This window comes from Mauremys mutica, chromosome 3 (genome assembly GCF_020497125.1).
Source record: "Mauremys mutica isolate MM-2020 ecotype Southern chromosome 3, ASM2049712v1, whole genome shotgun sequence".
In the NCBI taxonomy this organism is placed as follows: Eukaryota; Metazoa; Chordata; order Testudines; family Geoemydidae; genus Mauremys; species Mauremys mutica.
In genome coordinates this window covers 65,090,913-65,117,961 of record NC_059074.1, presented here as the reverse complement: position 1 = coordinate 65,117,961, position 27,049 = coordinate 65,090,913, and the positions used below count along the sequence as shown (strand labels likewise).

The 27,049-nt window shown below is 39.5% G+C and overlaps 1 protein-coding gene across 3 annotated transcripts in view; it reads left to right on the top strand.

Moving 5' to 3' along the window:
* Nucleotides 1–27,049, top strand: part of UBE3D (ubiquitin protein ligase E3D) — a 120,073-nt gene that overhangs the window by 79,989 nt on the left and 13,035 nt on the right. The window contains exon 10 of one of the 3 annotated variants that reach the window (XM_045009650.1): nucleotides 18,391–18,608. The exons of 1 other annotated variant lie outside the window; for it this stretch is intronic. In XM_045009650.1, the coding sequence (XP_044865585.1) occupies nucleotides 18,391–18,435 (45 nt within the window). In that variant the 3' untranslated portion in view covers nucleotides 18,436–18,608. Of the gene's footprint in view, nucleotides 1–77; nucleotides 171–18,390; nucleotides 18,609–27,049 lie in introns of those variants that run through there. One more of the 3 variants, XM_045009652.1, reaches the window with a different exon arrangement.

Below are 27,049 nucleotides of genomic sequence, written 5' to 3'. Positions count from 1 at the left end.
CTCCCTTGAATGATGGAACTCATGCAATTCAGTGTGTGTGCATGGCAGTGAAATGGTCACAGTCTCTCCTATTATAGATTACTGTTCAACAGCACCAAGCCCTCTCCAGTGAAAGAAATGAGGCTTTTAACATTTCTACTGAAGTAATTATTGAAGAAAAAATAATATAACGTAAAATGTGAAAGGGATTTGTATAATTTTTATCTTTTTTACGAATGAGTATGTACAGTTTACAAATGAAATATATAGTCATTTTAGCTCATAATAAAATGTGTTAATTCAGCCTCCTTTAAAATATTCTTTGTCTATCCTTGACTCAGTCCGTCAATTATATGAATCAACAGTTGATTGGTTTAGGTCAATAAATGTATCTAAATCTATGTCTCATTTGGGAGTTTATTTAAGCTATAGAACGCAATTTTAGGTTTTTTATGTAAACTATTTTTTCTATTTTACTGAGATTTCTTTCTAATTGTGTTTACCGTTATTAAGGTCAGAATAAGTAAATGAAAAGAAATGCTCATAAAAGAAATATTGGGCTAGAACCTCAGCTGGTGTAAGGTGGTGTATCTTTATTGACTCTAATGGAGTTACATTGACATATCATCTGAGAATTTGGCCCACTGAGTTGTGAAATAACTAAACATGCAACAGAGAGTCCTGTGGCACCTTTAAGACTAACAGATGTATTGGAGCATAAGCTTTCATGGGTGAATACCCACTTCGTCAGACGCATGTCTAAACATGCAGTTTTTTATTTGGCTTATCATCTACCCTCTGTGAACTTGAAAAGGGGATCTGTAGTCTTTTGAACTGTCAAGTGAATAGCAGTTATTGTTGTTTATTTCAGAACGGTGTTTTTATACCCAAGGTCAGAACTGTTATTGAATTGTGCTTTTTTTTTGGATCATAAAACAGGAATCTTCTATGTGCTGGTGGAATGATATTGCAAAATTATTTTTTTTTATAGATTGATGCAGCCACTGATGCAGTTGAACAATCTGGGTTGCCTGTTAAATAGTGGCCATTCATATAACTTGTTTACTGCCCATAATATGGGGTAAAATCTTCCCAGTTTTATTTGGGATTAAGAAATAGTTTGAATGAAAGTCTGTTTTTGTATGCTGATGGGATACACCTTGCACTGTTTGTGTGTGTGTAGTGTTTGAGATTCTAGAGTGGGAGGTTTCTTTAATTTTTATCTGGATATAGATGGGAACGGAGAAATGATTAGCAAACCCAGAGAGAGATGGATCAGTAAATTCAAGAAATATTTTACCCCTTTTGTAGACAGAAGGTTAGGTCCCACACCTGAAAAAAACATGAGTGCCTGCTTTCGTATGACTAGTCCCATTAACTTCAATTGCACTACCCTTGTGAATGAAGTTACTCACGTTGTGAATGTTTATAGGACTTGGCCCTTAAAAAGTAGCTACTGGTGTTAATTTGCACCATAATCCTGTGAAGATTAATGTGAAGAATCCTCGTGCCTCTGTAAAGCCATGTTGATTTCAGTGCACTGATGTGGTTAATTTGGGCCCCATTGATTTCACTGGTACTCAGCACTGGCACAAGTGCATGTCTCTTTGCAGGATCAGAGCCTTGGCATATGCTATACTTGCTTTGCCAAAGTTCACTATGGCATCTGGAGTTAGAGAAGGTTCTTTCCTGAGGTGCCAGTTGAATTCTTTTAGTTGTAGGTGATCTATTTGTAAACTCATTTTCCAAATATGACTGTGCATATGAGAAACGTTTTTTTCTAGCGTCCTTTGTTAATTTTATGTCCTGATCCAGTGAAGCATACAGATGTGGCTAACTTCAGGGGGCTGTTCACATGCTTAGTTCGAAGCTTTTGCTGATGTGAGCACTGAAAGTAAATTGTTAAAGTGCTAGTAAATTGTTGATACCTTACTTTGTGTATAAATCTAATGAAAATGCAGATGCAATCACCACCCTGTTGTTCTAATGATAGTGTTAAGAATAGTCCTTCATGCTAAAGATACCATTTGTCTATGCTCTTTGCTTGCCTTCCTGTGTCAGCTGCATCCTTAAAATGGACGGTCTGCCTCAGACTTATTTTTCAGAAAGATTTTTCTGATTTTGCTTGTTGTTGTTCATCTTCTGTACTACAGATATTAGGAATATTATATCCTTTCTTCCATACCTTTCATGGAAAAAACTGACAAGGCATGCAGGAGTCTTGAATAGTGATATCACACCAGGTGAAGTACCCTATGACCCGAATGAGGGGGAAAAGGATGTTGAGTCTTAAACACAGCATGGAAAAAAGTGGGTTATTTTGTTAAACAAGACGTCATACGTTAAATGTCATTAAGAAGTAGTAAAGGGCAAAACCAATTTTTGTTTTCCTTTGCAGTGCACCTTTAATGTATAATTGTCAGCAGTTTACAAAAGTATTTTGAGCAGATTTTTTAAAAAGTAGATATATCTTATATTTTTGGAATTGGGCCGAAAAGAGCCTGGAAAGCTTTCTTCTTGTCTCAACAATTGGTATTTCAACTGATATAGCCATCCCAAGTAGAAAGCCAATGCTTTATTCAGCAGAGAATTTTTCTTCACAGAACATACATATATGTTTCTGCTGTAGATTTAGAAAAAATATGCAGTAGGTAGTTCTGAATCCCTAACTGGTGACCTAGACAAGGCATAAGTTAGCACCTGATTTCATCTATAGCATAGGAGTACTCCATCAGTGTGTGGGATGTTTGTGTAGAGAGCCTCTACATCCATGGTGGCTAGGATGGTGTTTTCTGGAAGGTCACCAATGCATTGTGGTTTCCTCAGAAAATCAGTGGTGTCACGGAGATAGCTGGGAGTGCTGGTGGCATAGGGTCTGAGTAGAGAGTCCACATATATGATGGAGTACAAGCTGTCAGGAACAGTATCCCTGATGATGCCACAGCACAACTGGTTGCTGAGCTCTGTGCCTTTATCCTCACGCACAACTATTTCAAATTTGATGACAATATATATCTCCAGATCAGTAGCACCGCTATGGGCACCTGCATGGCCCCACAATATGCCAACATTTTTATGGCTGACCTGGAACAACACTTCCTCAGCTCTCGTCCACTCACACCCCTTCTCTACCTATGCTACATTGATGACATCTTCATCATCTGGACCCATGGGAAGGAGACTCTGGAAAAATTCCACCACGATTTCAACAGCTTCCACCCCACCATCAACCTCGGCCTGGACCAATCTACACGGGAGGTCCACTTCCTAGACACCACGGTGCAAATAAGTGATGGTCACATTAACACCACCTTATACCGAAACCTACCGACCACTATGCCTACCTTCATGCCTCCAGTTTCCATCCCGGGCACACCACACGATCCATTGTCTACAGCCAAGCACTGAGGTACAACCGTATCTGCTCTAACCCCTCAGACAGAGACCAACACCTACAAAATCTCCATCAAGCATTCTCAAAACTACAATACCCGCACGAGGAAATAAGGAAACAGATCAACAGAACCAGACGTGTGCCCAGAAGCCTCCTACTGCAAGAGAAACCCAAGAAAGAAACCAACAGGACTCCACTGGCCATCACATACAGTCCCCAGCTAAAACCCCTCCAACGCATCATCAGGGATCTACAACCCATCCTGGACAATGATCCCACACTTTCACAGGCCTTGGGTGGCAGGCCAGTCCTCGCCCACAGGCGACCTGCCAACCTGAAGCATATTCTCACCAGTAACTGCACACTGCACCATAGTAACTCTAACTCAGGAACCAATCCATGCAACAAACCTCGATGCCAACTCTGCCCACATATCTACACCAGCGACACCATCACAGGACCTAACCAGATCAGCCACACCATCACCGGCTCATTCACCTGCACGTCCACCAATGTAATATACGCCATCATATGCCAGCAATGCCCCTCTGCTATGTACATTGGCCAAACTGGACAGTCTCTACGGAAAAGGATAAATGGACATAAATCAGATATTAGGAATGGCAATATACAAAAACCTGTAGGAGAACACTTCAACCTCCCTGGCCACACAATAGCAGATCTTAAGGTGGCCAACCTGCAGCAAAAAAACTTCAGGACCTGACTTCAAAGAGAAACTGCTGAGCTTCAGTTCATCTGTAAATTTGACACCATCAGCTCAGGATTAAACAAAGACTCTGAATGGCTTGCCAACTACAAAACCAGTTTCTCCTCTCTTGGTTTTCACACCTCAGCTGCTAGAAGAGGGCCTCATCCTCCCTGATTGAACTAACCTCGTTATCTCTAGCCTGCTTCTTGCTTGCTTATATATACCTGCCCCTGGAAATTTCCACTACATGCATCCGATGAAGTGGGTATTCACCCACGAAAGCTCATGCTCCCAAATGTCTGTTAGTCTATAAGGTGCCACAAGACTCTTTGCTGCTTGTGTTACAATGCAATGTTAAAGACAGTAATAAATCTGTTGATTGGCATAAGTATGGATTGGATTACATCTGGGGTATAAAAAGGCACACAAAGGAAATACGCTTAATTGCTAATAATCTCAGTAATAAACTGTTCTGCCTTGTGCTCTAAAAGTGCTCTCTGGGGTCAGCTTAGTGGTCTTCATATCTGTGCTCACTATAAATTGCCTTCTGTTTTCTAGCAGTGTGCTGTTGCTTGCTTAACGCTGCTTAGTAACATAATATTTAAAATATTTTTTCATTCTGGTATGATCCTGTGAAAATGTTTCAATATGGTTTGTATCACTGAAGTAGCATATGACAGGAGTGCACCAGAAGGCATCATAACACTAGCTGTCTGAATTTACTGATCAAGTATATACACTACAACAGGTTTCCACATTGCCTAATTGCATGAGAGCAGAACATCGATTCTTGGCAGTTTTTGTGGGTCGTATCTTCTTCGTTCTTGTGAAACGGCACTGAAATTCTTTGTTGTCTGTAGCTGACGTAGGAAGACAAGTGTGTGGCAGGAATAAAGAGGAAAAAGTCAAACATTGGCTCACCTAGTCCAGCAACCGGGGCTACTCTAATTTGCGCTAGTAGATAACTGCTTCCAAGGAGCCTCTTCGTCAACCAGGATTACTGAAGAACATTGATTTCTGTCCCTGACAACCCCCATGGCCCATCTCTCCACCAAGGGGGCCTGTGGCAGGTGCTCTAGGGCTCACTGAGCCAACTGTGGATTCCTCTGGAGCAGTACAAAGGGGATTTATGAAGAGCTGAGGAGGACGTGCCTGTTGGAATAAAACTCAGAAGGTTTATGAGTAAAGTTTCCTATGCTGGGTTTGCACTGAGCCTTTTTTTGCCCTCCTTTGCTGGGCTCATTTACATTGTTTGGAAAATTGCTTTAGCTCACTATACTCTTGATCTTTCTGCCTCGCTTCCCTCAGGAGCTGGCAGTTCTTTGCTTTACTATCTGGCTGAACTTCTCTTCATACATTATTTGTAAAACTTGTAAGTGCCCATAGCTAGCACCCATTTGACCCATCATCTACTTTGTTATTGAACTGTTCATCTGTTACTTCTGAGCATAAAAGCTGGTCAGATATGTTGGTATGTTTGTACTTACAGCAGAAAGCAGTTAATGCTGGGAGATGCTTTAAAGTGACAAGTAATCTGTTATGTTTTGCCTTTCTTTGAATTCAAGCACACTGAACAGAAAATGTCTTATATACTAAATTCTTATGATGATATATGGGGTTGTTTAGCATATTTCTCTCAATCTTGTTATTGTGGAAAAACAGGCTTCAGTTCCAAGCATTGGCTCCTATGGCCATAGACTGTAACAGTGATTCTGGGAGTTAAACAGATAGCCGTTTTCTATTTATTTTTTACAGTTGCATGAATTTGAAAGAAAGTTGTGTTTTAAGGACTATAGAGCAATGTCAGCATTTCATTTGCTGCAATTCTATAATTTCTTTTCTATTTAATCTCATGTCAGTGAAAGTTTGTAGCTGCACAAGCCCTTTCTGACAAGAGAAATTAGCTGATGGTACAAAAGGATCATTTTCACCTTATTGTTGCATTATTTATCATAATGGTGCCTCTATAGTTAAGGTTCAGCCAGCAGTGTGTCCTTGTGAATAAATTCCTATTTTAAAAATGTATCAACTAATGTGGTGGATTCTCCATCACTTGAAGTCTTTAAATCAAGATTGTACGTCTTTCTAAAATATATGCTCAAGCTCAGCCATAAACTATGGGCTTGATGCAGGAATTACTAGCTGAAATTCTGTGGTCATGCAGGAGGTTGGACTAAGTGATTATAATAGTTCCCATCCTTAAAAAAATCTTTGAATCCATTTATTGTTTTAAACCTGTAACTATTTTGAATTATCTGTTGATAGGGAAATATTTAGTGGTCTTTATTTGTAATTTGATGCACAATAACATCAAAAAACAGTTACTTGATCAAAAAACAAGTTACTTAGGGAACATCAGAATTTTTAAGTTCATTCATTATAGCTTGAGAACTCCATTTTGTTCAGTAATTATTACAGAACGGATATAGATTCAGGATTACTATGTTTGTAATATATATGCACAACAGGGGCTGAACTGAAGTGTATGCCTCGATATATTAGAGACTTCCCATCACCTGAAGTTTGTAAAAAGCACTTGCACATTTTCCCACAAATAATAAAATTTCTTTGAGAGGACATGTATGGATACTTTCTATTATTTCTTCCAGTCATTTCTGGAGCAATAGCAGAGTAAAACTTTGAAGGATGTGGTCAGTTTCACTCTTCCTGCTCCCCCTGAACAATCTGAGCAGCAGAAGTGAACTAATCCATATTCTTATAAGATTGACTCTGCTGCTGCCTTGGGACATTTTTGGAAGTGACATTAGAAGCAGGGAAAGAAGATATTGTTGCTACTGCTGCTCAAGGTAGTTGACAGGCAGTGAGGTAGGGAAGGATGAAGACTGGGGAGAGAGATTGGCTTTAAAAATGGGTCTCCTGCCCACCCATGCCAGAAAGGAAAATGAAGTAGATTTATACATATCTTGCACCTCTTGTTTAAAAAAAAAAAGTTTTAAAAATTGAGAGTTCCTATCAATGGCTACTGAGGCATGGGGTCTGCCGTAAAATGGAATGGAGATGTTTTCTATTATATATGAACTTGTTGGTGTTTATATTTTGCAAACATCTGGATCCATACCCTTTGATTCATTTACAGGAAACGGTTTTGAAAATCTGAACCATCTAGAGGATTTAGAGACATCTTCCATTAATTTCCTTTTCTAAATCTCCTAGACTGCACTGGTGTTTTGAAATTCTCAACCAATGTTGATAATCAAGTGGAGAAACTGCTATTAATACACAGAACATAGCTTCATTGATATACATATATTCAGTTTTGTTTCTTTGGAGTGACTGAGCTAAAATTGCTCTTAAAGTGAGAAATCACAATAACATTAGTGCCAGTCTCCTTTGGCTGCTCCAAGAAGATTATCTTGACTATAAGAGCTCAGCATGGAAGCCCCCTGTTGTAGTAATTTTTGCTGGTTTCAGCTAATTCTGCCAAGGTATCAGTTCTAAAGGAGATGATGTAAGACTTAATCTTGTCTGGAACCATATTATTGTTCCCTCTTAAACCGCCATATTTCCTGTGGTAAATGATCTAAAACAAACAAAAAACCCAAATCTCTCTTGCATTATATCTGCAAATAAATTCTTCATTGTGAGGATTTAGTTAACATTTGTGTACTCTCTTTTTAAGTTTGGTTATTTCTCATTTATGGTGATTAATGCCATATAGTTACCTCACTTTTATATCTTTCATGCAATCATCAGTTTTGCAGTTTAGTATAAGTACAAAGGCTACACTTATTAAACAAATAAAATGTTATTGTACTGCATAAAAACACTTCCGAATAAATAGAAAAGAAGTGGTAATGTGATGACCAGCCACCGCTGGAAATAACAAGCAATACTGGAAGAATTATACTACTTTAAATATTTCCATGAAGCTTGAGAGAGGTTTCCAGGTTCAATTAAGAGATTATGATGCTATTTTTTGTGCCTCTGCCATTTTATCATACTTTATTAAGTTGATTTGATTAAATCATCACTGAAACTCTGATAGTTCTGTAGTTTACCATAACATTTATTTGAGCAACTGTTAGAGCCATCCATCAGTTTTTTTAATGTGTGACTGTACTTTGTATGTAAAACATATTTTTCCAGGGGCATGCACAACTTTATATTTGGGGGGAAGGCTAGAGTTAAAAAAAATAAGTTGTTGAATATAGCTTTAATTAATTGCTTTGTACGTGACTAAATTTGTCCATTTTTAATAAAGTGAGATGAACAAGCTTCTGTTCCAAGCTCAGTGCTTTTCTGGCTTTATTAATGCAAATCGTCAATTTTTGTGGTGGCTAAAGCCCGCCATGTTCCCAGTTGGCTAAGCCCATTTTGTGTAATTACTTGAGACGATGATAATGGTGAATCAGGGTTCAGAAAGCAGCAATAAAATCCTAAACTGGGATCCAGAATCAGGAACCAAATTATAGTGTCACCCCTTTGCTGAGTAGTACCAGATGTCCATGGCCTTGCAAGTCAGCTTTGCAGAGGAGAAGAAATCAGTGACACAGAGTCTGGGTATACTGTATTCTAAATATAACTTGTTTTATTTATACACATCCTGGAGGAGAGGTGGTTACCAAAAGCACACAAGCAATCCCCTTTTTTCAGAAATCTAAGCTTAACACAGGTGCCTGGTTCCCACGGAGCAAAGAATTAACCCCAGAGACCAAGGCAGACTGCACACAATCTCACTCCCCATGCCCAGTTCAGTAAACTCTTCAACTCTCTCCACCCTAATCCTTCTACCCAGAATCTTGTATAACAACACACAGCATGTCATCACAAGACTGAATATTTGCTTGCACAAAGAATTTGGAAGATTAAGTGTAACTTTGTCATCTGGTGACATCTTCCAAAACAATATTCTTGGAACACGTGAAAAAGTACTAATGTTCTTTAGACAAGAATAGTACAGGTTTGGTTGTGAAAATCCGGAGTGGATTAGTCTGATTAGAGTTTGTGATACCTGATGTACAATAACGAATGATGTTAAAGCTGCAGAGAAACGAAGTGCCACGTCTGGTATAGTTTTGTATTCATTTTCATTAAGATGGTTCTAATTGTTAGTCATTTTCCCCACATTTCAGAACCTGTGCAGGTAGTTGTTATATCCTAATTATTTAGCTTTTGTATTACAATATGGTAGGCACCATCTAGTTTTCTGTCGTCCATCACCATTCACCAAAGTCACGGGCAAATGGTAATTGTCATGTGCTGGTATGTGTGTGTTGGAAACGGTTCAGTCAATTCTCCATATTATATTTTAGTCTGAGTAAATAAAATAAGAGTCTCCATATCAGAGATTCTAGGGAACTTTTCAACATCTCTGTGTCTTTATTGTGTTAACTATTCATTATCCTGTTTGAAACAGTGAGAAAGGAACTCTCCATAAAGGTGTATTTAGCTCTCTGCCATTCTGTCTGTATGGAGCTTAACATAGAAACCATTTTCACAACCTCAGGCTGCTGCTAGTTGCAGAATTTTGTGATCTATTGCAAAGAAACTGTCTTATCTGGACAAAGCATAGAATCTACTTTTCAAAGAATGTTGGCATCATTTCCCACAAAGATTTGTACGAACAAAACTTCCTACTTACCTACTTGCACACTTCAGGTGATTTTAAATTAAGGGATTAAAAGATACCTAAACCAAGTGTGATAGGGGACTTGGAGGGCCAGGCAGCTTAGTGGTTAATGCACCCAGCTTCTGGCCTTTTGCCACTCTGTCAGGGCAGAAGAGATGCCTGTTCGTGATCTTAAGCTGGGAATCTTCAACTTTCCACCCACATCTGGGCTGTGTGTATGTATATAAAATATATTTGTGACTTTAGAGAAGTAATAAAACAAATTAGAAAAATTAATAAGAGATATTTGGAATGATCTCTTCTGAGATTTAAGCTACAGAAAGCCAATGAGAAAAAATTGATTATAGAGAACTTAAAAAGTGATACATCTGCCACATCCTACGTCCTTTAGTTTCCCATGCAAGTAGTCCCATTGACTTCAGTGAGACTGCTCATGCATGTTAGTGTTTGCAGAAGCAGGCCACAGATGTGTGTCCTGGGTATGTATATACAATACTGTGCATTTTGTTTTGAGGCGAACAAGTTCGTGGTACAAAACCAGTAAAAATTGGCAAGCATTCAAGATGAACAATTAACTGCTGGGCAGATATTCAATTGGGAGGGGGGATGAGGTTTTTGGTATGGGTTTAGTCTAGCTAAAAATATAAATCCGTAGACATAGGTTTGGGCCAAATTCTGATACCCTTACTCACACTGAATAATACTTTACACTATAAAGCAGAGCTGGCCTTATGAACTGCGGGGCCCGATTCAAATACCCGGCAGTGGTCCGGGGCTTCGGCGGCCCTTCGGCAGCGGGCGGGGGGGTCTACTCCAGGTCTTCTGCCGCACCAAAGGACCCCGCTGCTGCCGAAATGCCGCCGAAGACCCGAAGCGGACGCCCCCCTCCTTCCCCCCAAACTGCTGAAATGCCGTCAAAGACCCGGAGCGGACCGGGTGAGTAAAAACATTTTAAAAAATTAAAAAGGCACCTAAGGCGCATGGCCGTCTTAGGCGCAGGGCCCTCTTAGCCGCGGGGCCCAATTCCGGGGAATTGTCCTAAAGCCGGCCCTGCTATAAAGTGTCCCATTGATTGAAGTAATATGCTATTAAGGGTATCAGATCTGGCCCCTTGTATATTGCAGTTGTGCAAAAGAATATATAATATACCAAAGTGGTGAAGAGGAAAGATATTGCAGTGGTTAGGGCAGTAGGCTAGGCTTTGAGATGCCTATGTTCAAGTTCCTGCTCCACTGGGTGACTTTGGGCATTATAAGCCTGGGTTTACAATTGCTGAACGTGAGTCTCACAGCCATGCTCACTGTCCATATTGCACTTTGCAGACCTTCTGATTCAGGTCTGCACCTTGAGTTGTATCCATACTGCAAGACGACAGGGCTTGGATCCAAGTCTCAGCAGGACTTGGACTTTTTACACCCCACCCCCCTTCCTAGCAGGGTCCTAGGTCCCGGGCCATGAGTGCTTGCTGACCCGAATCAGACTGATTTGTCTGTGGACAGAAGGGGGCTTGGGCTCAAATCTGAATCAAAGCCCAGGCTTAGTGTGCAGCATAGACATACCTAGACTCTCTCTGATTCAGCTCCTCATCTGTAAAATATGGGTAATAGCACTTCTCAACCTCACAACGGGGTTGTGAAGATAAATACATGAAAGATTGTGAGGTGCTCAGATACTGTGGTGTTAGTGGCCATATATGTACTTAAGATAGATGACAAATACATATTTTAGATTACTCTAGTTCAGTGGAGACTACTGTACTCCTCTCAAGAGTCTGATTTGTCTTGTGTACCCCCATGTTTCACCTCACTTAAAAACTACTTGCTTACAAAATCAGACATAAATATACAAAAGTGTCACAGCACACTATTACTGGAAAAATTGTTTACGTTCTGGTATAATTATAAAATAAATCAATTGGAATATAAATAGTATGAAGAGCAGTATAAACAAGTCATTGTCTATATGAAATTTTAGTTTGTGCTGACTTCACTAGTGCTTTTTATGTAGCCTGTTGTGAAACCAGGCAAATATCTAGATGAGTTGATGTACCCTTGGAAGACCTCTGCATATCCCCATGTACCCCTGATTGAGAACCACTGCTTTACTTGATACATACATTTTAAAAAGCGTAACTTATGTCTGAACACCAAGTTAATGCGTCTTGAAAATATTTAACGGACAGATTTTGCCATCCTTCCTTATTCATACTGAGTGTAGTACCTTACTCTGTAGTACCTACTCCTACATTGCAGGATAAGGTACTACTCACTGTGAGTAAGGGTAGCAGAATTTGGCCTTAAAGTCAGCAAGCTAAAATAATAAGCATATGGTTCTTGAAATAATTATCCTTTATGTTATCATAGAATATTTTGAATGAAAGGCCAGAGCATGTTCTGACTTGTGTATTCAGTTTAACTTGTGTATATTTGCAGTATATGTATTTTGATATACACTTGCGAAATACATATATGCACAAACACATTCAACATGAAATCACTAAAGTTGCTGTGCCAGCGTATGGATGTTCATGGAACTGATTGTAAAGGAAGAGTGCAGAAAAAAGTTTGTTTTTACAGTTTGAAGACAAAATACCTTTTCATTTCTTTCACAAGGTAAATAAAATTGTATTTTAAAGAGAATGGCTTTTCCTACAAACATTTCAGGTAAATTAGTTTTAAATTTTTGCTGGCTCTTCATGTTTACAAAACAAAAATGGCTAATATTTTGATAATGATTTTGAAAAGCTTAGAAGGCATGCGTCTGACGAAGTGGGTATTCACCCACGAAAACTTATGCTCCAATACTTCTGTTAGTCTATAAGGTGCCACAGGACTCTGTCACTTTTTACAGATCCAGACTAACACAGCTAGCCCTCTGATACTTGAAAAGCTTAGGTTTTTTTATTCAGATTGTTTATAGATAACTGTAGTTTATCTGATATTGTATCCAGGTAACAGGCTTGCCAATATCTAGTTAAATTCTTCATAATCATGTGTTTGTATTTCTGTTATATTCTTTGTTCTTGTACATCTTTAATACAATAGTTTTCATTGAATGAATTTTTAAAAATATGTTCAATAGTTTAATACAATTAAATAATGTTTTAATAGTGCATTTGTAAGTGACCTCTTAAGGAAAGAGTTTTACATGGTATTTTTGAAGTCTTTGGTCAGTCAAACAAGCTATAATGATTGCAGTTCTCTGACAAAGTCCCTGTTTTGTAGTTTAATAATCCAGGCAGGAGAATGATACCTCAAGGGAATTGATACTAGTGTACAATTTACTCATTATTCACTTGTCCTTGAGTGATAAATTGGATACTAAAAGCAGGAAATAAGAGTGAGTATGGAAAGAGGAAGAAGACCTGGAAAAACTGATTTCAGAGTAGCAGCCGTGTTAGTCTTTATCCTCAAAAAGAACAGGAGTACTTGTGGCACCTTAAAGACTAACAAATTTATTTTAGCATGAGCTTTCGTGAGCTACAGCTCACTTCTTCGGATGCATAGAATGGAACACACAGACAGGAGATATTTATACATACAGAGAACATGAAAAGGTGGAAGTATGCATAACAACAGGAAAAGTCTAATCAATTGAGATGAGCTCTTATCAGCAGGAGGAAAAAAAAACTTTTTGAAGTGATAATTAAGATGGCCAATAGAAGGTGTGAGGAGAACTTAACATAGGGAAATAGATTCAATTAGTGTAATGACCCAACCATTCCCAGTCTTTGTTTAGGCCAGAGTTAATTGTATCTAATTTGCATATTAATTCGAGTTCAGCAGTTTCTCTTTGGAGTCTGTTTTTGAAGTTTTTTTGTTGCAAAATTGCCACCTTCAAGTCTGTCACTGAGTGGTTAGAGAGGTTGAAGTGTTCTCCCACTGGTTTTTGAATGTTATGATTCCTGATGTCAGATTTGTGTCCAAACCCCGACCAGGTGCATTCTATTTGCTACCCAAGATCCATAAACCTGGAAATCCTGGACGCCCCATCATCTCAAGCATTGGCACCTTAACAGCAGGATTGTCTGGCTATGTACAATCCATCGGTGATCTTCCAGAAAACACCATTCTAGCCACTATGGATGTGGAAGCCCTCTACACCAACATTCCACACAAAGATGGACTACAAGCCATCAGGAACAGTATCCCCGATAATATCACGGCTAACCTGGTGGCTGAACTTTGTGACTTTGTCCTCACCCACAACTATTTCAGATTTGAGGACGATTTATACCTTCAAGTCAGTGGCACTGCTATGGGTACCCGCATGGCCCCTCAGTATGCCAACATCTTTATGGCTGACTTAGAACAACGCTTCCTTAGCTCTCGTTCCCTAACGCCCCTACTCTACTTGCGCGACATTGATGACATCTTCATCATCTGGACTCATGGAAAAGCAGCCCTCGAGGAATTCCACCGTGATTTTAACAATTTCCATCCCACCATCAACCTCAGCCTAGACCAATCCACACAAGCGGTCCATTTCCTAGACACTACTGTACTAATACTACAGGACAGACCTAAAAAAGAAAATAACAGAACGCCACTAGCCATCACCTACAGCCCCCAACTAAAACCTCTCCAGCGCATCATCAAAGATCTACAACCTATCCTTAAAGATGATCCCTCACTCTCACAGATCTTGGGAGACAGGCCAGTCCTCGCTTACAGACAGCCTCCCAACCTGAAGCAAATACTCACCAGCAACCGCACACCATACAACATAAACACTAACCCAGGAACCTATCCTTGCAACAAAGCCCGATGCCAGCTCTGTCCACATATCCATTCAAGTGACACCATCATAGGACCTAATCACATCAGACACGCCATCAGGGGCTCGTACACCTGCACATCTACCAACGTGATATATGCCATCATGTGCCAGCAATGCCCCTCTGCCATGTACATTGGCCAAACCGGACAGTCTCTATGCAAAAGAATAAATGGACACAAATCTGACATCAGGAATCATAACATTCAAAAACCAGTGGGAGAACACTTCAACCTCTCTAACCACTCAGTGACAGACTTGAAGGTGGCAATTTTGCAACAAAAAAACTGCTGAACTCGAATTAATATGCAAATTAGATACAATCTAAACAAAGACTGGGAATGGTTGGGTCATTACACTAATTGAATCTATTTCTTAAGTTCTCCTCACACCTTCTATTGGCCATCTTAATTATCACTTCAAAAAGTTTTTTTTTCCTCCTGCTGATAAGAGCTCATCTCAATTGATTAGACTTTTCCTGTTGTTATGCATACTTCCACCTTTTCATGTTCTCTGTATGTATAAATATCTCCTGTCTGTGTGTTCCATTCTATGCATCCGAAGAAGTGAGCTGTAGCTCACGAAAGCTCATGCTACAATAAATTTGTTAGTCTTTAAGGTGCCACAAGTACGCCTGTTTTTTTTTTGAAAAACTGAGTATCATTGACTGTCATTAATGCTTTGTAAAAGGAAGATTAAAAAATGAACCTGGAATAGGGTTGCAAACCCTCCAGGATGGCCTGGAGTCTCCAGGAATTAAAGATTAATTGTTGATTAAAGATTATGGCATGTGATGAAATCTCAGGAATACATCCAACCAAAACTGGCAATCCTAAAATGGAAAATCCCACATTGTGAAAGAGAAACATTTGTTCTGAATAATACTATTTCTAGCATTACATCTGTTCAAGAAGTGGTCACAGAATAGTGAGATGTAATTGTTGTGATCGCCTGAAGCTGGAGAAAATTGAACTGCTGGGAAGAGAGCAAAAAGAACAGACTCTGAAAAACTTAAAAAGAGGAAAAAGAACGACAGAGTGTGAGCTGAAGCCTAGATTCATCAATGTTTGAATGTAAGGACAAAACATGAGAGAGAAAAAGAGAGGGAGGAGACAATAAGTCAAGGTGGCTGTCGCTTCAGAGCAATGTTTTACTAGAGGCTTTTTACTTTTTATCCAATAAGCAAGCAGAGTTTCATTTTATGAATCAAAGAACCTGGTGTGGAAAGGAAATTAGGGAGCTAATTGGAGAGAGTAGCTGGAATTTCCAGAGCTATGTAAGGTCCTAAAAAAAGGACAAAATGTGAGTAGATATGGATGACCTCAGAAATGTTTTGGTGTTCACAAATCCTCCAGAACTTTTTACTCCCTGTGCCTTGTGATACTTTAATAATCAGGCTTTCTAAATGTGCTAATTCACTCTAAATAGCATTTACAATTAATTCAGCAAAACTCTATTTAAGTAAACAATACATTGACCTGCTAACTGAACCTCATTGCTAGGGCCCTGCGAAATTCACGGTCCATTTTGGTCAATTTTATGGTCATGGGATTTTAAAAATCATAAATTTCATGATTTCAGATATTTAAATCTGAAATTTCACAGTGTTGTAACTGTAGGGGTCCTGACCCAAAAGAGGTTTGTGGTGTGTGAATGGGGGCGGGAGGGTTGAAGGTTATTGGGGTGCAGGATCACGGTATTGCCATCCTTACTTTCGCACTGCTATTAGTGGCAGTAATGCCTTCAGAGCTGGGAGGCCGGAAAGCGTGGCTGCTGGCCAGGAGCCCTGCTCTGAAGGCAGGTATTGTATGGTATAGTATGGACACCCTTACTTCTGCTATGGCAACCCTTACTGCTGCCTTCAGATGTGGGCCCTCTCTGGCCCAGCAGCCATCACTATCTGGCCACACAACTCTGAAGGCAGCAGTGCAGAAGTAAGGGTGGAATGGTACGATATTGTCACCCTTACTTCTGCGCTGCTGCTGGTGGGGCACTGCCTTCAGAACTGGGCGCCTGCTCAGCAGCCGCCACTCTCTGGCCACCCAGCTCTGAATGCAGTGCAGGAGTAAGGGTGCCAATATCGTGACCCTCCTACAATAAACTTGCGACCCTCCTGTAGCCCCCTTTTGGTTCGGGACCCCCAGTTTGAGAAACACTGGTGAAATTTGTATAGTGTAGGGTAAAAGTACACAAAAGACCAGATTTCATGGTGGAGACCAGATTTCATGGTCCATGATGCATTTTTCATGGCTGTGAATTTGGTAGGGCCTTACTCATTGCTAACCTGAAAGGGACCACCTATAAGTATGAACAATGTTTCAGACCTCAGGATTTATTCAGTTCTTGCTAGGACTGCTAACAAGGCTGTTGTTTGTGGCGGTGGTTGTTTTGTGATTTGGGCACCTATCCCCTAAGAGCTGGGCTGGGACTACAAATCTTCTTCACATATAAGTCTGAGCCTTTAGGCACCACTGTAATGCAAATCATAATAATAAACTGCTGAACAAATAGTAAAGACTTTGGGTAGCTTGTGTGTTGGACTGGATTTGAGCCTGTAACCTAGAGGCAACAGTCTCTACATATCAGAGGGGTAGCCGTGTTAGTCTGGATCTGTAAAAAGCAACAGAGAGTACCATGGCACCTTATAGACTAACAGACGTATTGGAGCGTAAGCTTTCATGGGTGAATACCTCACTTCCCACGAAAGCTCATGCTCCAATATGTCTGTTAGTCTATAACGTGCCACAGGACTCTCTGTTGCTTTTTACAGTCTCTACATAGCCCACTACCCTTGAGCTGTTCAGTTCCTGAATGATGTATATGTTTTTTTAACTGCAAAATCACTTTAATAGCTTTATCTATTTTGTTTTGGAATGTGTTTCATGTTTGAAGCAGGGTGGCTGGAGTGCCTTGAAAGTCCACATGGAAGTCTTATTTTGTGTGATAATGAGTACAACCCGTCACAAAATGCATTTTATTTTCACTCAGATTCTTTTTCAAAATGTTTATGGTGACCTATTTCTGTGGATATGAAAAATGATTTCCCCATTCCTTTGTGACATTATGGGCCTAGTAAACTGTTCCGAAGTCTCTTGGTGTAGGTGGCATTACTAGGATGAGCATTAATTATTTTCAGGCTGTGATGCATCACCTCTGCGGTGTCTATATTTGTCTTCCAAGTGTGCATCATCCATAGCTAATTATAGGTGGTCTTGAGGGAACAGATTTTCCAAGTCAAACAGACTATTGTAGTGCAGGATACTCTCAGGATATATTTGAAATGTAGTCAAATTAGCCACTGAAACAGTTGACTATGCCCTATCTGATTTGTGCATAATTCCTGCGGTGTTCAGTGTCACTGCAATCATCCAGCAATCCCTCTGAAATGCAACCATCCCAAATCTAATTCTTCAAGCATGTGAATGTCCTACTCCACCCCCATTCCCAGCCGAACGTTTCATTTCCAGAGTTTTAAAGCAAAGTGATTAAATTCCTTTTCTCTTAAGAAAACCCAATAACTTTTGCTCAAGTTCACAACCAGATTAAGAAGTGAGGATTCCATAAAATATTCTTCGGTTCTTTTCCTTTCTTGTCTTTCTTCCTCATTCATGTGTTTTTCATCCTATACACTACACTTTTTACAAACAGATTTTAACTCACAGACAAATTTAGCTATTGTTGCAACTTCGGTCAGCCAAATCAAAGAGAGAATAAATTCTTGCTTTTCTCCTGGTTGTCATTATTTATTTATTTATTTATTTAGTGCAATTTGTTTATCTGAACATCTTATTAGTGCATTTGTAAATCTGTAACATGAGAGTCATAATCTGAGCATAGGATTGAGAGCCAGGAAGTCCTGACTCTGCCAAAGGCCTCACAATGAGTCATGGAAAATCAGCTATTATTAATTATTGTTATTATTATTATTTATTTTTATTGTAGATAATAGCTGTGCATGGAATTTTGCTGAAAAATAAAGGCGCATAGAGTATATTCTAAATTAACTCACACAGAAAATGACAACAGAAGTGACTATACACCAGAGAGAGAGAAAAAAGAAAAGCTGAAGAAGAGGAGCTTGGAAGGGGGAATACTGTTTATGAGCATTACAAATTGTCTGAGGAGGGAGTTGTAAAGAGCAAATGCTCACAAATACATTAAAAGGCAAAATATCCCCCAGCAAAATCCTTGGGAGGAGGGGAAAAGTGTCCAGTTCAACGACCACTGAAAGAGCTATCGTTAAGACATAGTGGTGGTGTGATATGTCACAATAATAGCAGCATTAATGTGTATGGCCACTGCATTTTAAAGAGTAATTTTTGATGGGGTGGAAGTGTTGAGAGGTATATTTGTGCTATCTGTTAGTATTCTGCTGTTTCAGAAACTGATGTTTATTTTTATGAAGTAAGTAGGTGTGGAATCTTCAGTAAAATTATAACCTACTCCAATAGGAGACATAGGAAATCATCTGTCCTTGTCTATTACCATTGTCTTTCCCTCTGTGAACAAACATGTTTACTTTTGAGCCAGAATCCACTGTGTGACTTCTGGTAATGGGTATTTAAGTTTTATTAAAGTCATTTTTTATCATTCTCTATTTAAAAACTTTCAGTGGCATGAGGAATGGCTCATTAGGCAGTTTAGTAATGCAGTTTTTAGATATTAAATGTTTATTTTATGTTGCCCATGCTGGATGATTTTTGCCTTTTAAGGAGTCTTAATATAATTATATTTGACTTCATTATGTTTAAGGGTGCATCTTCTCCAAGCATCTCTTGAAAGTACATTACCTGTGGGAGAATTAGCTCATTACATTCAAATCTGTGATGATCCCATTAGCAAAGCTGCGGGTACTTGACGTCTTAAAACTACAGACATTGTCTAATTGCAAAGCAAACTGAAGAGAATCTTCCATCATGGTGCAACTTTTGGTGTCCCTTAAATCTATGAACCACCATGATATCTGCACTCCTCTGGGACAGTGCAGATCAGAAAGTCCAAGACAAGTGCGTGTGAATGGGGAATAAAGCATTCCCAGTCAAGGGGATCCAACTATGGAACAGACTTCTAAAGGAGATCAAGTGAATATAGAGCCTGGTCATCTTTAGGGGAAACCTTTATTTTAGGAAAGGCCGTTCTGCCATAAAAATGACACTCACAACACTCTATATATATATCATGGTAGGTCCGAGTACTTTTTCTAGTATGTTATATTCTGTTATTTGTGGAACTTAATTTTGTTTGGTTTATTATGGAAAAAAAAAGATTTGTGATTGTTCTTCCACAACCTTACCCTGGCTATTGCTCTGGTTTCATTTCCTTCTATTTCCTCTCTCTCCTTTTGCTCTGCCAGTGCCTCCCACTTCACCTTTCCCTTTGTATACTGCTCCCTGTCTCATGTCCTTGACTTCTTCCATGCTGCTCCATAAACCTGGAACTCTCTTCTGACCGTGATGCAGAAGGGAGTCCCGTTCGTCTCAAAGCGTGGTTGCGCTATAAAAATTGACTGTGTTGCTGTGGATATCCATATTTACTCTCTTGCAGTGGTCCTCAGGACTTCTAAAATCAGCTCTCAATTTGACATACAGACACTGAGGCTAAAAATTGGGCTACATGCAGATGTCACAGGTGGCTTATAATAGCTTTATTTTTAGCAAAAGTTATATAAAATATTTGTATATGTAGCAGAGCCTTTTAAAACTTTATCACTTTGTATCACTTTTATGAGCATCACCAACTCTCAAACAAATAAGAAGATATGAGATGTTACACTATTATTCAGCTTTCAGTCTTTAGCACAAAGTTTCATTTCAGATGTAAATGAGACACTTGGTGGGAAATAAAACAAAAATAAACTAGACCCTCTCTCACTGTGCCAACAGCAGGTGGAATATTAACCAAACAGCTTCTCTTCACATCGCTATATCTCTCTGCTCCTTATTAGAGCTTTTACTGACAGTCAGATTGAATGGGGAACAAATGGAATAAAAATGTGTACATTCTGAGCCTTCAGATTTATGGGGAAGGAGAGGAAATGAAAGACAGAAGCTGGCAAGTTACAGAAACAACTTAACTGATGTAAACATATTTGCTGGAATATTATAAGTAAATAAATAAAATGAAATCCACCCATACAAGTTTATTAAGTTTCCCTTAAATATGCAATCCAACTTTAACATAATCTGAAAGAACTGTCTGGCCAATCTAAAGATGGCATGGCCCTGGGGGTGACCTCTACTGCTGCTCTTCACATTAACTATAATAGCCATCTGTGTTACCTATCTATCTTAGGTTTTTCTATAGTGCCCATCACTAAGAGCTGATAAGATGGTGAAACCAGTGTCCTCAGCATATCCCTGAACAAATGAACTTCTGACAAATAGTTTGAGTTGGAGGGAAGAAGGGGGGAGGGTAGAGAGAGAGATATTTTCATTTAATGTTAAAACATAAAAATACTCTGACCCCAAACATTAATATCAAATAACTCGGATATATTGTCAGTGCAGTACCTTACTGATAACAGGATTAACTTAACATTGAAAGGACATGTTCTGTGGAGAGTCTGAGGAACCACAAATCCTGTTTCTAGATTTTATGAGAGTCTTGATGATGCAATGACCAGTCCCCAACTCTCGATTTGACCTAGTTTGCAGACCTGTCTGAACTCCAGCTTTTAGCGAGAGACTTTGGCTTTCCACTTCTATTTCCAAACTGCTAGTCCATTCCCTGCTATCTCCAGATTCCTCACTGGTTACATATAAAAATAAAAAGAATCTGAGCTTGATATTGCTTCAGGGAGGTTAAGAAGCAGAACTGGGAACTGGCTGAAAGGGTCTTCTTCCTCCTGGCCCTAAAGCGGGTTCTCTGCCTCCCAGCCCCTGCCCGTCACTGAGGAGCTGGAGCTGCAGAGCAGAAACTGGAGATCGTGTAGGGCCAGTTGCGGCATGCAGCAATCTCCCCTCCCTTTGGGAACAGTGCTCTCAGCCTGCTGTTACAGAAGCAAAGAAGTCCCTGAATGCTAAGAGGTACTGGAGATGGACTTTGATTGGAGGAGGATTAATTTTTGTGGGGTGATTAATTATTGTGAGGCATGGTGCAGAATACAATGACAATAAATTGCATTTATAGCAGTTTTCATCCAGAGGAGCCCAGAATACTTCACCATGTACATGCACATGGAACCACCAAAGGGTACCCATATCTGGGCTCGAGAGCAGCAGCTATGCAAATAAGCAGTGTATGGCACACTGCACAGCACGTTTGGGCAAGCCCCCATCTTTCACAAAAAATGAATGGGATCTCTAATGTCTGTATAGAGTTTATAGCACATTGGTTTTAGACCTCTCCTCTGACCCCCTATGACACGTAACATCCATCGTATTCTGTTAATCTACCTGGGAGGGAGCGAAAGCTGATTTGACCCTACTGGAATTTAAACCTGTGGTTTCCACACCTGATGCTTAGACCATTAAACTATCCCCTCTGGCATTCCAGGGAAGAGGAAGTCAGAATGCCATGTTCTTAATCCTGGGGTGTTTGAAGATACTATTATACATGTTCAGTGTTCTACAAGCCACTCACATTGATTTTATTTTATGAGTGGTATTTTAAATGGTAGCCTTCAAGAAAAAAATAAGACTAACAGATTCTGTCTGTCAGCCCCAGCAAGGTCAGGTATCTAGTTTTACAAAGAAAACAGTGATAACCAGCATAGTCCACATTCTCTGGGATATCTCCATGAACAGGGGCGGCCTGTCCATATAGGCGAACTAGGCAGTCGCCTAGGGTGCCAACTTAAATGGAGTGCCAAATTCAAAGAAAAAATCAAATTAAAAAAATAATAAAATGAAAAAAAAAAGAAAAAGATAAAAAATTACAAATAAAATAACGATGTCATTATTTCAATTCCCATGTGCGTACGGAGGGAATATTAATTATAATTCATTTCTCTACATTCCTGAGAATTTATTAATATGTCAAATCTTTTATTTACTGCAAAAATAATATTTTAGCGAATTTTTTTTTCAATTTGCGACCTGGGGTCAGGATAACCCACTCCTCAATTTTGATAAGCAATAACTCAGCCACAATGAAACACATCCACCAGTGACAAGAGCTGCAATGCTAGTGACACCTAACTCGAATATACATCAAGGTCGTATAGCTGGAAATTCATGCAGAGCAGAAATATCGCGAGTTGATACATGTCAAATGGTCATTTTAACACACATCACAGGTAGATGGTTAAGAATCAAGTGAATACTGTGGAAAATTGTGTTTCTTGGTGCCAAAGAATAAAGAATAACGTCTTTCAGCATTATAAACCCAAAATGTGAGTATCTTTAAGCATTATTAAACCTTAGCATTATTATCAGGCTGTATAATTATGAACTTTTCTTTGTTATGACTGGTTCACATGTAATAAATAAGGTCCATAAAAGAAAAGTAACAGTGTTAACGTTTAATAGACTACGAAAGTCATGACATCACACTCCAAGCGGGTAACTGTAAGGAGAGGGATTACTTTCCAAACAACTGATGTCGGGTTATAAGTGTCAAAAAAGGTCATTTTGTTTCTGCGTAAATGCTGTAACTAACTGTTTTAATAGGTAAGTGAGTGTACGTTAGTAATCATTGAACCTTTAAGCAGTGAAAAGACATGGGATGGCTGCAATGTGGTTTAAATCGCCAACCATGTGGTGCGTGTGTCAGCCATCCTTAACGCTATAACGCTTGCAGTTGGGAACACAGTACATAACAATATTCAAATGCCCCATGGCAGAAAGAGGAAAAAGAAAACCCTCAGGAGCTGAGTATCATAAATGAAAGGCTGAGAAGGAGAAGGATCAAGCAAAACAGCAGGGATCCTTCCTGAAATATCTTCTCTTTAATCTAAATAAAGATGGAAGCAGTTCACAGCATCCAGATGAAGGAATTTTACTTGGAGATGAGGGTAGCTCATATCCACAAAAAAGCAGTTTGGAACTCAAGATGATGGAAACTTACATCTGGATGAAGGCAGCTCACAGCATCAGACTGATATGGAAGTGGAGAAAGTTTATTCACCTTCAGAGAGACATGCAGAAATAGAAGTAAATGAAGTTGAAGAAAGAAAAGATGAGGAAGTTACAAACAAGTTACAATATGGGGACCCAGCTTCATGGCCCAGATATGATGACAGTGTGTGGCAAATTCTCGTGGAAATGAAACAAGAAAAAAATCTGGACTGTACAGCAGATGTGAGTCATGTTGAACAAATGACTATGATAATTTGTTTTGTGGATATGGAAAAGTCTGCAGATGAAGATAATGTTGAAGTGCTCATAAAGGAACATTTTTTGGGTTCTGTACCACTGAAGGAGACAACTGGAGCATTTATGACAAACTATAGAAGCAGCAAAGAGTCCTGTGGCACCTTATAGACTAACAGACGTTTTACAGCATGAGCTTTCGTGGGTGAATACCCACTTCTTCAGATGCAAGTGGTGGAAATTTCCAGGGGCAGGTTTATATGTGCAAGCATATAAACCTGCCCCTGGAAATTTCCACCACTTGCATCTGAAGAAGTGGGTATTCACCCACGAAAGCTCATGCTGTAAAACGTCTGTTAGTCTATAAGGTGCCACAGGACTCTTTGCTGCTTCTATAGAACCAGACTAACACGGCTACCCCTCTGATATATGACAAACTATTCACAAAAGCTTGAAACAGTGTCATCTGTTGAAAACTTACATGGCCAAGGCTATGATGATGGAAGTAATATGAAGGGTAAAGACAATGGTGCACAAAGGAGAATGATGGAAATCAATCCTAGGGCCTTTTTCATTCCTTGCAGTGCACATTCTCTGATTTGGTTGTCAGTGATGCTGCTAGATGCTGTTTGGAGGCAAGCAGTTTCTTTGACCTGGTGTAATGTGTTTGTGATTTTCTCAGGCTCAGCACGCCATTGGGAGACTCTTGACTCGCCATGTGAATTCTCTAACTGTGAAACCACTTTGTCAGACAAAATGAGAGAGTCACATTGATGCTTTGAAGCCTCTTTGCTATGAACTTGGAAACATTTATGATGCCCTAATTGAAATTTCTGATGATACTACCTTTACTGGATCATCTGGCAATATTGCACGTTCAGATGCGGAAGCTCTTGCAAATGGCCTTTCCAAGTTCAAATTTGTGACTCATTTTGTGGTATAATATCCTTTTCGAGATTAACCTCACTAGTAAGCAGCTTCAGGAAAAGAACTTGAACATACATTCTGCTATTCAAAAACTGCAACAAACTAAAAATATTCTGGAGGAATTCAGAAGTGATGAAGGGTTCGAAAGAACATTAGTAGATTCTCTCAAGCTTGCTGAAGAAATAGACTTTCTGACAGAATTTGAACCAGAGCCAGTTCGCATTCAGCAAAAGAAACAGCAGTTTTCATATGAAGGATGAAACACACCCATTCAGAACCCAAAACAAAAGTTCAAAGTGAATTTCTACTTCGCAGTCCTTGATACTGCTCTTCACTCGGTTGACAAAAGATTTCAACAGATGCAGCAGCTAGAGTCAGTATTTGTCTTTCTATATGATATCCACAGCTTGCAAAAGAAAACAGCAAAACAGATACGTGAATTTTGTATAAAACTGGAGTTGGCATTGACTCATGAACATTCAAAAGACATTGATGCTACAGATTTGTGTAGTGAGCTTCAGGCTTTTCAAGACAATTTAAGAAACATTCCACTCCTGAAGAAGTTTATTTGTGAAAATAAACTCAAACAGACAGTTTTCCAAACATTTTTATAGCTCTACGCATTCTTTTAACTTTGCCAGTTTCCATAGCTAGTGGGGAACGTAGCTTCTCAATTTTAAAATTGATAAAAACATATCTGCATTCAACAATGGTGCAAGAGAGACTTGTTGGACTTGCCACAATGTCAATAGAGTATGAAATAGCTGGAAAACTGGATCTAAAAGAAGTAGTGACTGAATTTTCAAAACTTTAAAGCAATAAAAGTCATGCTTTAAGAGCACAGAGTGTTGTTTATTCAGAGTGTTTTATAAATACAGGTTAAAGTTCATTGAAGAGTTTTCTTATTTCTTTCTATATTGGATGTGGTGGTAATGGCAGTTAAAGCAGGATAACGTAATGGAAGGTTTTGGATTTGTAATAATAAAAATTATAATTAACATTTTAATGCATTTTTATTTGAAATAGGACTGAATTATCATCTAGCTGTCGTGTACAACTCTATTCTGAAAATTTCATGTCTCTATTTTATCTGATCTCACAAACATTGGTTGGACAGACAGACGGACGGACAAACCGAATAATTAAACCTCTGTTTTTAAAAAAAAAAAAGCTTAAAAAAATTAAAAGGGAAAAAGGGGCAAAATGTTTCCCAGTTTACCAAAAACCTCAGCCTAGATCTGCCCTTCGGGTTTGGGGGTGGGGGCGCCGATTGCATGGTTCACCGAGGGGGCCAGTTGCTGACAGCTAGTCTAGGACCGCTCCTGTCCATGAAGGGACTTATTTTCCTTATTGGGCTGAAATACAGAGAACTTATATGACTTGTGGCGCTAAATTTAGCTCTTGCAGATGTGGGCACTGGGACAGGACGCACATACCCTGCAGAAAGGGTTTGAAGGACTTTAAAACCTAGCGTGTAGTAGATCAGTATGGCCAGAGAAGAATGTGTGTAAGCTGTTCGTTCTTTTATGATGTGCTTTCTCTGTAAAGCTTTTTATTCTGAATGGTTTGCTTTATGAAGGTGGGTTGGTCACTGGTTAACGCAGTCATTCCTCCTGAAAGAGAATAGGAGGCAAGTGCTGAACTAAACTAAGGCCATGTCTACACTCACAAGCTTACAACGGCATTGCTGTACCAATACTGCTGTGCTACTGTAAGAGCACTCGTGTAGCTGCGACTGGAGAGAGCTCAATGAGCAGCGCTAGCTATGTTGGTGGGACCGTCTCCCTTTGACATAGCACTGTGCACACGCGTGCTTATGCTGGCAAAGTGTAAATTGCTGGGGGGCGGGGTTCACACCCCTGAGCAACAAAAGTGTTGCTGATGTAAGTGCTAGTGTAGACATGGCCTTAGACTTGTTCAGGTGATCACAGTGAATTGCAGGAGGAATTGCACCTAAATCCCTGGTCTGAAGGGGGAGGAACATGGGTTCCCACTTCAAGATAGGTTACAGCTAGTGGTCTGAGACCACAAAGGAGCTCTGACAGACACAACTCCATTAATTTGGTCCACACTAAATCCATGAGTTGAGTTTGAAAAATCTTTTTTCGTTTTGTCCATTTCTTTTAAAAAGATTGAACCATGTCTATTCTCTTGTTCAGAGCTTCCAATCTTTTCTCCATTGCATGTTTAAATGCCATTAAGACCAGAGTTAAATACCACAGCAGAAGCACAGCTGCCATCTTTCCTCTCTCTGAAACAGCCCTCATAAAGGAGATAAATTTCTGCTTTGGTATCTGTCCCATGGGACAGCTAAAACAGAAGGTTGCACAAAAATGAAAAGCACAAGATACTTGGCTTGGAACTGCTGGGACTCAGCAGAGCCTCAGTTAAATGTGGCTTTTCAGACTGCCCACACATGTGTG